The 14,348-nt window shown below is 42.0% G+C and overlaps 1 protein-coding gene across 5 annotated transcripts in view; it reads right to left on the bottom strand.

The window, feature by feature from the left end:
• Positions 1 to 14,348, bottom strand: part of MAP4K3 (mitogen-activated protein kinase kinase kinase kinase 3) — a 96,909-nt gene that overhangs the window by 36,811 nt on the left and 45,750 nt on the right. For 3 of the 5 annotated variants that reach the window (XM_075413386.1, XM_075413387.1, XM_075413388.1), the window contains exon 15: positions 12,130 to 12,192. The exons of the other annotated variants lie outside the window; for them this stretch is intronic. In XM_075413386.1, the coding sequence (XP_075269501.1) occupies positions 12,130 to 12,192 (63 nt within the window). The remainder of the gene's footprint in view (positions 1 to 12,129; positions 12,193 to 14,348) is intronic. 5 annotated transcript variants of the gene reach the window in all.

The raw sequence follows: 14,348 nt of genomic DNA, 5'->3' as shown, positions 1-14,348 counted from the left end.
CTCAAATAAAGTCAGCTGCAAAAAGGGAAACAAAACAACAAAAATAGTAAAATAATCAATAAAAAAGCCTTTGTGATCTACCAGACCCCGCCAGCCATCCCTCACTGGCACATTATAGTCTTCATTTCAGATAGGGAGTAGTTCTGGCAGGGAGCCTGAAATGCCTTTAGCACATGGGGATGTTAAAGAAATAAGCAGAAAAGATAGCAAAAGTATCTTTATAGCTCTGGTTATAGCAATACATATTTTAAGCATAACTGTGTATGTTCTCATGTATACTTTAAGATCACCTTTTGTATCAAAAAGAAAAATACTATATAAACAACAAAGCCAAACACTCAAGCAATCATGGAACATGATTAGAAACTTAGAAGTGACAACAGGCCTCCAACACTATTAGGCAATAGATGCCGTATGGCATACAAATGTAATGCTTTAATGGGAATACAGGGACCATATTGAAGCACCATCAAATCTGCATCTGCCAAGAGGATACTGCTATAATTACAGGGTATTTTCTTCTTCAGTTGGATCACAACAGGAGCGTAAAGTCTGAGCGTAAAATTGTTCCCAAAATACGCCGTGTATTTACCAGGAGAAATGAGCTATTGATCACCTAAGTTAGTGATAGATGGAGCTACACTGCTCCTTTCCAGGAAATGTTCTAAAGGTCTCCCAATATTTTCCATCCAACAGGCCTCTTCCAGCTGCAGCCCATATCAGAAGTATGCCATCTTTCAGAAAGATGCCCAGATATCCAAGCTATAAGAGCAATAATCTTGGATCAGACGATGACAGCTCGTGGGGCTGATCTCCCCAAAGGGTATTTTTAAAAATCAGAGGAAAATTCTCACACTAGTTTTGCCAGTGCTCCAAGTTGACAAAGCAGAAGCCACTGCAGCTTTCAGGTCCAGACTGCAGGGCAATCACTTTAATGCAAACCTATGTATATTGTTCTCTGCTCAGCAAGAAGTTCTAGGTTGCTTACTGTATGCTCAGTCCTGCTCTGTAAAGCTAAGCAGTACTTTCCACATGGGTGTTTCTACCACAGCTGTCAGTAGCTTTCGATGGCTTCATTGACTTTCCATATTTTTGCAAGACAAGTGAGATATTGTGGAAAAAACAGTACGTAACTGATAATTACTTGCTGTAAAAGAATGCATAGAACAGAGGGTTGAATAAAAATTGTAAAGGCAAGCCCAATGCTGGCATTTCCTGAACCACAGAGAAACTGACTTTTCAGTCTTCATACCAACTTTGTTACACATCTTTTCTCTATAGTTAAACGAAGAAACGCCAAAACCCATCCACTTCTACGGCTCTGACTCACAAGGGCCACCCTACTTTCCCCCTAGACATCTGTTAGCGGAGCATGAAAGTTAGGTGAAAGGAAAGAAGAGCTCCCAAGTAGCCATGCTGGCAGGAAGGAAGGCTCGCTTCTCTCAAGCAATGTGTCCTGGGCTCTGCGAGGTAGCAGGCGGAATGGATCAGGCCTCAGTCATGGGTACCTTCGATCCCTTCTGCTATCCTTATCTTCCTTCTTCATAGTTTCATCCTCCTCCTATGCCCCAATCTTGACTCCTCCTGATCCTTGCTCCAAACAACCTCACAAGTGTGTCTATACCAAGGCACGTAGCATGGGCAATAAACAGGAGGAGCTGGAAGCTATTTTACAGCAGGACGGCTATGACTTGGTCGCCGTCACAGAAACGTGGTGGGACAACTCACATGACTGGCATGCTGTCATAGATGGCTACAGACTCTTTAGGAAAGACAGACCAACAAGGAGAGGTGGGGGAGTTGCTCTATATGTGAGGGAGCAACTGGAATGCATTGAGCTTGGCCTGGGGGCAAATGAGGAACAAGTTGAAAGCTTGTGGGTTAGAATTAAGGGACAGGCTCATAAGGGTGACATTACGGTGGGTGTGTACTACAGGCCACCTGACCAGGAGGAGGAGGTTGATGAGGCCTTCTACAGGCAGCTGCAAGCAGCCTCACAGTCACAGGCCCTGGTTCTCATGGGGGACTTCAACCACCCTGACATCAGCTGGGAAGACCATACAGCGAGGCAGGCGCAATCCAGGAGGTTCCTACAGAGCATCGATGATAACTTTCTGATGCAAGTGGTGGAGGAACCAACAAGGAAAGGCGCGCTGCTGGACCTCATGTTAACAAACAAGGAGGGACTGGTGGAGGATGTGAAGGTTGGAGGTAGACTCGGCTGCAGTGACCATGAAATGGTTGAGTTCAGGATCCTGCGTGGAGGAAGCAGAGCGATAAGCAGGATCAAAACCCTGGACCTCAGGAGGGCTGACTTTGCCCTCTTCAAGGAGCTACTGGGAGGAATCCCGTGGGCCAGGGCTCTCGAAGGCAGGGGGGTCCATGAGTGCTGGTCGCTCTTTAAACAACGCTTCTTCCATGCACAGAAGCAATGCATCCCCCTGAGAAAGAAATCTTGCAAAGGAGGCAGGAGACCTGCATGGTTAAACAAGGAGCTTCTAGCAGAGATCAGGCAGAAGAGAAAGGTCCATGGAATGTGGAAAGAGGGACAGGCCACTTGGGAAGAGTACAGAAACGTGGTGAGAGCATGCAGAGATGTGACGAGGAAGACCAAGGCCCACCTGGAATTGAAGCTGGCAAGGGATGTCAAAAACAACAAGAAGGGCTTCTTCAACTACATCAGCAGCAAAAGGAAGGCTAGGGACAACGTGGGGCCGCTGCTGAATGAGGCGGGTGTCCTGGTGACGGAGGATGCGGAGAAGGCAGAGCTACTGAATGCCTTCTTTGCTTCAGTCTTCAGTGCTAAGACTGGCCCCCAGGAATCCCAGGCACCGGAGGTAAGAGAAGAAGCTTACAAAGAGGACGACTTTCCCTTGGTTGAGGAGGACTGTGTGAGGGATCGCTTAAGCGATCTGGACGTCCACAAATCCATGGGCCCCGATGGAACGCACCCACGAGTGCTGAGAGAGCTGGCGGATGTCATTGCTGAGCCACTCTCCATCATCTTTGAGAGGTCCTGGAGGACAGGAGAGGTTCCCGAGGACTGGAGAAAGGCCAATGTCACTCCAATCTTCAAAAAGGGCAAGAAGGTGGACCCAGGGAACTACAGGCCGGTCAGCCTCACCTCCATCCCGGGAAAGGTGATGGAGCAGCTTATCCTGGAGGCCATCATCAAGCAAGTGGAAGAAAAGAAGGTTATCAGGAGTAGTCAGCATGGATTCACCAAGGGGAAATCATGCCTGACCAATCTAAGCTTTCTACGATGACATGACTGGCTGGGTAGACGAAGGGAGAGCCGTGGATGTTGTCTACCTCGACTTCAGCAAGGCTTTCGACACAGTCTCCCATGATATCCTCCTAGGGAAGCTGAGGAAGTGTGGGTTGGATGAGTGGTCGGTGAAGTGGATAGAGAACTGGCTGAATGGCAGAACTCAGAGGGTTGTCATCAGCGGCTCTGAGTCTAGTTGGAGGCTGGTAACTAGTGGTGTCCCCCAGGGGTCAGTACTGGGCCCAGTCTTGTTTAACTTCATCAACGACCTGGATGAAGAGTTAGAATGTACCCTCAGCAAGTTTGCTGATGACACCAAACTGGGAGGTGTGGTAGACACACCGGAAGGCTGTGCTGCCATGCAGCGTGACCTGGATAGGCTGGAAAGCTGGGCAGAGAGGAACCTGATGAGGTTCAACAAAGCCAAATGCAGGGTCCTGCACCTGGGGAGGAACAACCCCATGCACCAGTACAGGCTTGGGGTGGACCTGCTGGAGAGCAGCTCTGTGGAGAGGGACCTGGGTGTCCTGGTGGACGACAGGTTGACCATGAGCCAGCAGTGTGCCCTGCCTGCCAAGAAGGCCAATGGAATCCTGGGGTGCATCAAGAAGAGTGTGGCCAGCAGGACAAGGGAGGTTCTCCTTCCCCTCTACACTGCCCTGGTGAGGCCCCATCTGGAGTACTGTGTCCAGTTCTGGGCTCCCCAGTTCAAGAAAGATGAAGAGCTACTGGAGAGAGTCCAGCGGAGGGCTACAAGGATGGTGAGGGGACTGGAACATCTCCCCTACGAGGAGAGGCTGAGGGAGCTGGGCTTCTTCAGCCTGAAGAAGAGAAGGCTGAGAAGGGACCTAATAAATGCTTATAAATATCTGAAGGGTGGGTGTCAGGAGGATGGGGCCAAGCTCTTTTCAGTGGTGCCCAGTGACAGGACAAGGGGCAATGGGCACAAACTGAGGCACAGGAAGTTCCATCTGAACATGAGGAAGAACTTCTGCCCTCTGAGGGTGACGGAGCACTGGAACAGGCTGCCCAGGGAGGTTGTGGAGTCTCCTTCTCTGGAGATATTCAAGACCTGCCTGGACAAGGTCCTGTGCAGCCTGCTGTAGGTGACCCTGCTTCAGCAGGAGGGTTGGACTAGATGACCCACAGAGGTCCCTTCCAACCCCTACTATTCTGTGATTCTGTGATTCTGTGAAGTCTCCTTTCCTCAAGAAAGGCCATCCCAGGCCCTCTGCAGTTTCAGCCTTCATCAGTCCCAATATCTCTCACCCTAACTAGGCAGTTCCTTTCTGCCGGTCCTCACCACCAGCTGATGTACTCAAATCCACCACTAAAGAAACACAGATTTAACTTTCTTTACTGTTGGTACTTATATTACTCTATGCAATTGCAACAACTTCCACATGTAAGCAAAGGTATTTTGAGGATTCAGGCTCTAGAACAGAAAATAAGACGACTGTAAACATAAGATGTCACCAGACACACAGTCAAGGAAGTTAAACAGGTTGTGTGAGTCTACATAAGAGCATGCCAGAACAAAGACTGGGAGGCTGTTGATAAAAGTAACCCCAGAACAGTATAATGAAATCTGAGATTTTCACCTTGAAGTGACAAGCATTTTGTCTGCATGTTGCAAAACCACACTAATTAAAAGTAGGAAACAAAGATTTTATGCTGGGCAGAGCCAAAAAGTCTGTCCATTTTAATTTACACACTGTGCAATGTATGGCCATATACATTGTAAAGCAATGACAAGAAAATAAACAAACCCTCATAAAACATAAGGAGCCTTCATCTCTCACCAGATTTTTTAAGCCTTACTGAAATTTTCTTCATTAAAAATGACATCTGCCAGAAATACTTACATTTAAATGCTTTAAAAGGATAAAAGCTGTGTTTTGATTCAGTTTACTATTGTGCTGCCTTTATTAGCATTTACTTGACTATGATTTTAATTGGATTTTTTTTTTTCCTTAACTAGCTTGTTCTTCTAAGCCCTTTGAACATTGCTGGTTTCCACTCCAATTGTGGGGTGAAGTAATCCATCGCTAGAGAAATTCCTTCTTTTGCACTTTTGACAGATAAATACTGAAAGCTAGAGAGCTTTCAAAAAGCGCACATTTTTTCTTGTACCCTCTATTCCAAATATATCCAGAGTTACAATTTTATAAACCTTCTAGCTTGATACAAAAACACTGGTAAATACTGCATATATCCTGCAAAGCCTTAAGTGAGCCGCTATACTTTATCAGAACAAACAGTGTAATTAGACTTTTTTTAAACCCAAAGTTATTTTTCAACAAAACAAAAATCTTCTCAGTTATCAATTCCCACTAGAAAGCACAGATTAGCATTAATTACTAAACGATAAAACAATTGGCTTAATAAGAGCTGTTAACTCTCCTGCATCCCTAAATTAATCCAATAACTTAATCTACATTAATATAATATTTTCATTTAACACACAAAGCCAATTAGTTAAGTAAAATTATTTTTAGATCAAACAACATTCACACAGAACAAATCTGAGTGACTAGACAGATTTTTTCCAAGAGAATCTTGAGACCTATAGCCAGTAAGAATGAGAAGAGGTCAATAACCATGGTGTTAAATCAAAGATGCAACCCGAGATTATTCTGCATTCAGCCTCAGGTTGCAAACGACCCACTGCTGAACCAACACAACTGCGTACAAGACAGTGCAATTTGCTGGCAATGATCGCTTTGGAAAAAAGGTTAACACAGGGAGCAATTATCAGTTCTTCATTTAATATTACCCAGGCTGTTGAGAAGGCACATAGTAAGGCAAATCACACCTTCAGATAAATCACATGTGCAAAGTAATCAACGACTAAAAAGAGTATAAAGATTTCCTCAAAGCAAAGACAAATTTGGTGGTAAGGCCATGCTGTGAAACAAATTCCCCAGGAGTGGTCAAATCTACAATACCTTTCTCAGTTTAAATTTCAAGAACTGCTTTTTATTTTCTGCCAAATTTCATGATGAATTAATTGTTACTGTAACTTTGACAGTCACGTTCCTAATTTGTTCTGTAGGGCTGAGCTGTACTGGAAATCTATTTTTAGGCGTTCAGTCCTTAAAAAACAAAGCAATGTGAAGCAGCAACTCACAGTTACTTCCTAGTTTTGCTATTCCTGAAAGCTAGTGAGAAACAAGATCATTTGAAGTGACAAAATTGAGACTTTAGAGTTACTTCCCAGCACTTTGTAGATTTAAATTTCAAAGAATACAAATAACCTTTAGACTACTAACGTATCAAACAAGAAGGCACACACACATCTCTATTTCTCAGTCAAATGATTCGGCAATTCCTACCACATTGCCTCATAAAAGAGGATGTTAGGTACCTAATATTACCTAATTCATATGCTACACTTCTGATGCCTTTATTTCATTAAAAAGTGCATTCTTGAATTTTTTGGGGTAGCTTAACGCATCAGAAACAGCAAGTTATATGTATGTATTTTTAAACCTGCTAAATCTAATTCTTCCCTGGTGACTTACTGAGGTTTTACTGCACGTTACTGCTACACAACCACTGTTCCCCTCTTCCCTTGTATTTCAGTTCTCTCTGCATTTTGTTTATGAATGTCCACTTAGCACAAACAGCACTATTTCATACCTATCTAATGGAACATCACTACTCTGTCTAGCTATGCTAAGGCCTCAATGCAACAGGCAATTGTACACAGCGTTTTTTAGCAGCCTCCTAGCAATAAAATTGAACATCACATTTTCTCCATTACTTTTTCCAAGACAGAAAATACCCAAAACGTGCAGGGAAGGAGGAGCAAGAGCAAAAATCACATCCCAGACTCTTAGGCACTCTTCCCCCCATTTCCGCTTATTTTCTTCTGATCATAAGGACCATGCATCATTTCATAACCTAAAGCTGAACAAAGTACGAAGCCTCTCTGAAATTCAGGACTGATAGCTAACAACTCTAAAAACATATTGCAACTAAGTAGGATAGGAATCTTCATGGCTTGTAACAAAGCAAAAGCATTTACGCATGTGTAGTGAGGAGAAAAATAACTTCAACTAAAGAAAAAAGCTTCTAGGCAAAGTTCTCTATTAGCTATGTCAATCTCTTTAATCCAATCTTTTCCTACCAATATTACAGTTTTTCTGCCAGAAATAATTAACTAACACAGAATAGCTATTATGAAACTCTACATTCCTAAAATTACCAAAAAACTATTACAAATTATTGAACCCAGAATATATTTATAAGCCAAAATGAAACCCAACCATGACCGAATGATTTAAACAGGACCAAATGTATAAATGCACCTGGCAAACACAACAGCATGCATTGCATGGTAACTGCAAACCTCTTACAGAATTCTTTGCTAAAGAAGTCTAAAATGAACACTAAGTTCATAACAACCAAAAACAACTGTAGGTTGGAACCAGAGATATCAAATCCAAGCTCTGTTCAACTCCTCTGTCACTTTCTGAAACAGTAGAATTCAACAGTTTTCACGCTGTGTTGAATACTCCAGGCTACATCAAATATAGTCCAAAGCAGAAACATTTAGTTTTTCCCCTAATACAAAGGCAAAAAAAACATCACTAGCTATAACATTACATACCAGTTAGTATAGTGCAAACTAGGACCAGGTGGAATGCATCCAAGGTGCTGAGGTAGCTGGCCAACATTATTATGAGACCACTCTCTAACAGCTAAAGGAGTAGGCATCAAAACCCCATGGGGTTTAACATAGCCAACTGGGAAGTCCTGTATCTAGGACAGACCAACCACAAACACAATAGGAGGCTGAGGACAAGCTGGCTGGGGTCAGGAAGGGCAACTCTGCAGACAAGGGTTTGGATGTCCCGGTAAACAAGGAGGAGACTAAGCATCAGCTACATGTGTTCATGGTATAGGTGGCCAACCACAGTGAAGCCAGAGGGGGTTACACCCTCTGTTTGGCAACTGGAAGGCCACATCTGCATGTAGTGTCCAGCTCTGGGCTTCCCAGGACAAAGATGTTGACGGATTGGAAGGAAGCCAACAGAAGACCACAAAGATTGGTCAAGTGATGGAGCAAATGACACAATAGGAAAGGCTGAAAGAACAAAGTTTTTGTATCCTGGAGAAAGTAACTGCTGTCTTCAGCTATCCCACAAGGCATTACAGAGAAGACACATCTAGACTCTTCTCAGATGCACAGTGAAAGGACAAAAGGCAAAAGTTACAAGTGCCAGCAATGCAAACTTTGGCCGTGAGGAACCAACTCCTCCTCCTGGGAGCAGTACAGCCCTGGGACAGGGCCTAGGAATGCTCAGCTGTCTCCATACTGAGATGGAGTCAAACTTCAACTGGACAAGGCGAAAGTAATCTCCATATCTAGCTTGGAAGCTGCCCTTGTTTTAAGCAGGAGTAGGGTAGAGATCTCCAGGGGTTCCTCACCACCTCATCTTTTTTAGGGGATTCTCTGATGGTATTTATAACTTAACACGGTATGCAGCTCATACCGTATATGAACTGGAATTATTTTCCAGCTCAGTATAAAAGGGAAGAATGATTTTTTTTTTCTTTGCCACAATATTTCATTGCAGATCAGGATAACCCGAATGAAAATATTCTTCTTTGCTCAGCATGACCTTTTGTTTTGAATCAGAACAACAGTAAGCTCTGTTTCTCAGACATGTGGCTTCTGGGGCCAGAAGCCAAATTCTCACACAGATTCCCCTTGACAGACCCCACCACTCATAAGTAGAACACGTCACCTCTGAGAGGTGGATGCAGTAACACACACAGCAACAGCTCTGCAGAAGATGGGTTTAACAGCCCTTACCCCTGGCTCCTCTCTACCCCACACACCTCCTTCCACCGCACTGATACAGCCATCTGCAACGCCACACAGGGAACCTGAATGGGGAACTGACTGGTGGAAGAAACCTGAAGGAAGTTGTATGTTTTTCCTCAGGATGTCATATACTTGAGACTACTTCTGCACATACGCCTAATTATCGCAAAAACATTTCCACCGACAGAAATTCGGTCCTACTACGTCAACTCATGTAGATTCCTGAAACTGTCATTGTGGTGGTTTCCGCAATAGAAGATGAACAGTCATACATATAGTTAGCCATTTGATTTTTCAGGCACTTCTCCCAGGATTAACAGCATAAAACTTAAAATTTATTCTAGAATAAAGGTGTACATACTTTCAGAGAAGATTACTTTGATTTAAACCATTTCACTTGCTGAGCTCACTGCAAATGCAGTGCTCAGTTCTCCCAGTTATTTGAGTCTGTAGCAAAACAACTGCTTTTGAAGTACACAGAAAGAAAGTGAAAAAATATGGGAGAAGCATTTGTTTGAGGTCTAACCTATATAAAATCTAGTTTGCACGTAAGATAAGACAAAACAAAACAAAAAAAAAGTCCAGCATACCTTTTGCTGCTCCTGAGGCAAAGCAGATTGTCAGAGAACAGCTGCCAAAACAGAGTGTAATGACCAGAATAGGAAGATGAGGAACTTGAAATGACAGGAAGGAGCATGTGCATGAAAATCTCAAACAATGGAAGGTACCCAAGTTCCTGAGAAACTTATTGTCTAGTTTGAGAAAAAGTAAAAAAGATCTATCCTGAAAATGAGAAGAGCCTTGTACCTAGAGCAAAATATTCTGTTGTTTTTTTAGATATGAATAAAAGGGGTATATTTGTAGAAGATCAAAGAGAAGTACTGTCTTGTCTTTGCCTGTTTGCCATTTGCATGAAGCAACACTGGGGTTTGGACACTGAATTTTCCCTGCAAACAAGACCTGTACTGAATTTCTCAGTTCTCCTGGCAGATCCAGGTAGCTGTTTCAGGAGCACAGAGGCGGAGGGAGGGGGAAGAGGAAAAATGAATGAAGAATGATTTTTAAGAGTAACCACATAGAAGGTGTCTAATTTTTGAAAGGTAATGTGCATGGTGACTGCATAAGCTGCCATATGATCCATCCAGCTGTGCAAAATGCTAGGTGATAGGTAAAATACTCTCACCCACTCCCCAAATTTGCTTTCAACCTTGACTGTATACCTTTGATGACTGATGCTGCCCAAAATACGTCTCAATTTCTGGTAATTTTTTTTTTTTTTTTTTGTAGGATCTTAGAGACACATAGCTCTGCAAAAGAGTTATTGCTTATAAGGTATTTTATAAAACCAGTAGAACAGCATGGAAAAGAGCCCAAGAGTAGTAGGTGATGTATTACGCTTGTGAAAAAGTATAATCTTTTCCTCTTGATGACATTTGAAAAATCCACAGATCACTGCTCACTGAACATATCTGAAGCCAATACTGTCAGAGCAGGAAAGGGGAGTAGAGGAAGGAGAGAGACAAAGTCTGATTAGTATGTCCTCGTCCACAATAGAAGAATGAACCTACTACTATGTATTTCTTCTAATTTCCAAAAGGATTAGGTCTTACTAGAAAAGTCTCACAAACAAGTGAAGCATTACTACCAAATCAGAATTCTCCCCTTCGATTCACAATAAGCCTGGGAGGTTGTGAAGAAAGCAGTGAAATACAGGAAGTGCTGTCAATTGACTTTAAAAACCCTCTCACGACCGCGACAACAATAGTACTTCATAAGCTTTATCGTAGTAATCACTTTTGAAATGGGGCAAAAGAAAGATAGGAAAGGACAGTCCAGTTAGGAGACGTTCTCCTTTGCCTCTTAGAACCATGGATACTAGGCTAGCAAGAAGTGTGACAACACAGAAAGTAATCTGAAAAAGACAGATTTTAAAAAGTGTTCAACTGAAAAGACAAAACCAAAAGCAAACCAAACCAAAACCCAAAACCACACTCCCAAAACCAGAGGAATTGTACAGGATGGATGTGTTCCCACTGGATACAGAGAAATCTTAGCTACTGATCTCAGAACAATTTGTGAATCATTTTTATAATCAAGCAATACAGGAAGTTTCCTCCAAGAATGGGGAAGACAGTAGAAGCTCTCAGTAACTATGGTATTGACAGATTCAGGGCACACCAAGCCAACTGATGCCAAAAAACCCAAACAAAAAATCCCAAAACAAAAAACATCACATAAAAACACAAAAAATACATTCCCAAACATCCCATTTTTCCATTTTCCCCTCAGTGCACTTATTAAGCATCTTACAAACCAAAGAAAGTTAGCAGAATAATGCTCTTCATCTAGTACATTTTTCCCCCAACAGTATATGTAGATGGCCGATTTAAAACCATTACTTTTCTAACTTCACAGTGCCTAAAGAGCAGAGAAATAAGAAAACTCACTTTCTAGAGTAATTTCTATACTGCAAGGCTAACAACCAAATTTTTTAACAGTGCAGTAAAACTGGAAAATGTATCACGCTATAAACAATGCAAACACTTGTGACCCACTTTCTGTTATTTGTATTAAGTGTATATTCGTTCTCTAACATAATTACCATCTGGAGAATTCAGACACTCACATTTATATAATTTCACAGTCCTTCTTGGGACTATTTAAAGGAACTACCAGATAAAAATACGAAGAGAAGGTCTCTTCTATTTTTAATCACCCTCCAAAAAACTAACAAATTTATGCATTGTAAGGCAGTTAAATAAAGAAATTAGAATAAGTGCATAATACCAAGCCCCTTCTATAAAAGTGATTCAACTAAACATGAATAGGGGTTAAATACTTTCAACACTGCACATAAGAACTCCTTCCTATGTTACAGAAATACACATATAGACTAACGCTTATATCCAATGGCTTTTACACAGATGAAAACACCACTACAACAACAGGACAAAACATGAGCTTTGAAAAAGGAAAACAAGGACAAAACTAACACCAATAAAGAAAGGCATAAGATGAAAAATACCAGGTTAGATCTTGCAGTGTAGTATATTTCTTCTGCATTGTCCAAAAAATCGCTACTGTCAGGCTGTTTATTAGATAGAGATCAAGAAACTAAAGTTATTTACATTGTGACTGAAAGCCAGGTATACATAAAGGGAAATTTTCTTGCTAAAAAAAGAGTTGTTAGTTGAAACAGACCATGTTAAGACAGTTCTGGGAACAGGGGTAAAACACAGCTAAGGGTATAGTCACATTACCAAACACCACCGAATCACACCAAAATAATTAATTATTGTTCACCACCCAAGCTGTAAAAATGAGCGGCAAGCTGCCTCAGTAAGAAGCAATTATGTTACCAGTTCAATATCTCAGTGCACCACGAACAGTAACTCATTGTGCTGCAGTGGTCCAGTACTTTGGCCTGTGCACTCATACCCATAGGTAAATAAGCATAAAATTTAAGCATGCTTTAGTGAGACATAAGCAAAAGGGTCAGAAGAACTGCTTTAATGAAAAGGGAGCCACAGTTTTTGCTGGAGGAAGAGACAAGCATCTCTTGCTCCTGCTTCCATTTTAAAGACTTTCTCTCCTAGAGTGTGCAGATTGTTACAAACTTCTCTCTCGGCCTGCTTTGTGCTAAGGCTCTTTGCTAGAGCATCCATCTTTTGAATAGATCTCATTTGCATTTGACATGGCAATGTCGTTTTCAAAATCACAGTTCTCCTTTATCTGGAATGGACAAATCAGGTCCGCATGCTTCATTCAAATGTGAGCAGTGGAGCAGTTAATTTCCCTCTTCAGAAAGATCCAAGCAAGCAGTTATAGATGTTCCTTGCAGACAGGGAGATCAGGCAAGTTCTTTGGACAGGTTTTAAATCTGCAAACTCTGACAGGAATGGACAACACTACGAGATTTCCTTATCAGCAGAATTAACCTGGATTGGTCAAGCCCTTTCTTGGAGCACCAAGAATTTCTGCGATTCCCAAGTGCAAAGGTCCTGACTGCTAACACACAAAGTAGGAAAAGGCTTAATTCCTCCCTTCTGACAACACCTGCCAAAGCAGCACTCTCAAAAGTTGTGCTTTAATCCATGTATAAAAATCTCTCTCCTCAGTTTAGCAACTCAGGTTCCTAAGGTGCAATGAAAACACCTCTCTGTCCCACAAAGTTATCCACTAACTGGTTTGTATAGTCAGTGACTGATAAAACAAGCAAGAAATGGAAAAAGTATTTTTAAAAACCTCAGCTTCTCCATAAACATTTTTTTTCAATTCTGATTCTGCGTATGTATAAATAAATTTCTTAAGGAGTAAAAGCATTATAATCTGAACTATACAACGCTACCAATTATATTTTCTTTATAATCCAGACAATGCAACAGGGAAGCAAAGCCAGAATAACGTGGAATCAGTTAAAAATCACTTTGAATTAACTGATGAGTTTATGGCAGAAACACTGGCTTCATTAGCATATTTAATAAAGACTTGTATAACCAGGGCTCCTAAATGATACTGTTATGCAGTTATGTCAAGGTCTAAATAACATACCTGAAATAATTGCCTAAATCCTATGTGACTTGGTAAGCATCTTAAACAGGTACCAGAAACAGCAGACTACCTGTTCAGCCAGTTGCTGAGGAAGAGCAAGATTATGTATCTCATGCACCCAGAGCCAGCTGACCCACTGCCAAAGGACAAGGCACCAGGAAAGAGATTTTAGTACAACTACAGAGCAATACAAGGAAATGTGCATCAGAAATCCCACTCATGTGGTTTGTAGACTCTAGAAGAGCAAGTACATTCCTAGGTACACACTCTTCCCAAAACCAACTAAGAGCAGAGCCAATGTCCCTCCCACCTATGTATTAAGCCAAATTTTTCACCTTAACACCTGCCTTAGAAAAACAAAGAGAGCACACAAGTCTGCTGTAAGGAAGAAAAGGAGTGCCTTTTTTAATCTAGGAACGTGAAGAAAGTGCTCAAATGCACAAATGTGGAAAGCAACAGTCTCTGTAGAAGAGAGGAAGCTACTGCAATCGTGTGTGTGAGAGCACAGATGCCTTTTCCCTCACTGCTTGATTTCTCATACCCTTGTACTGATGGGTGCATAGGAAGAAAACATTGGCAATACACCTTTACAGAACATGTTAACTGTCAGACTCAGCGTGGCTCAGGTGTGATGCGGGGCCACAGAAAGACTGTTTGCATGGGAAAAATAACAACCCAAAAAAATCCATTTTT

The sequence above is a fragment of the Opisthocomus hoazin genome, chromosome 2, assembly GCF_030867145.1.
Source record: "Opisthocomus hoazin isolate bOpiHoa1 chromosome 2, bOpiHoa1.hap1, whole genome shotgun sequence".
NCBI lineage: Eukaryota > Metazoa > Chordata > Aves > Opisthocomiformes > Opisthocomidae > Opisthocomus > Opisthocomus hoazin.
The sequence above is the reverse complement of the archived record's forward strand: the minus strand, read 5'-3'. Positions and strand labels throughout refer to the sequence as shown.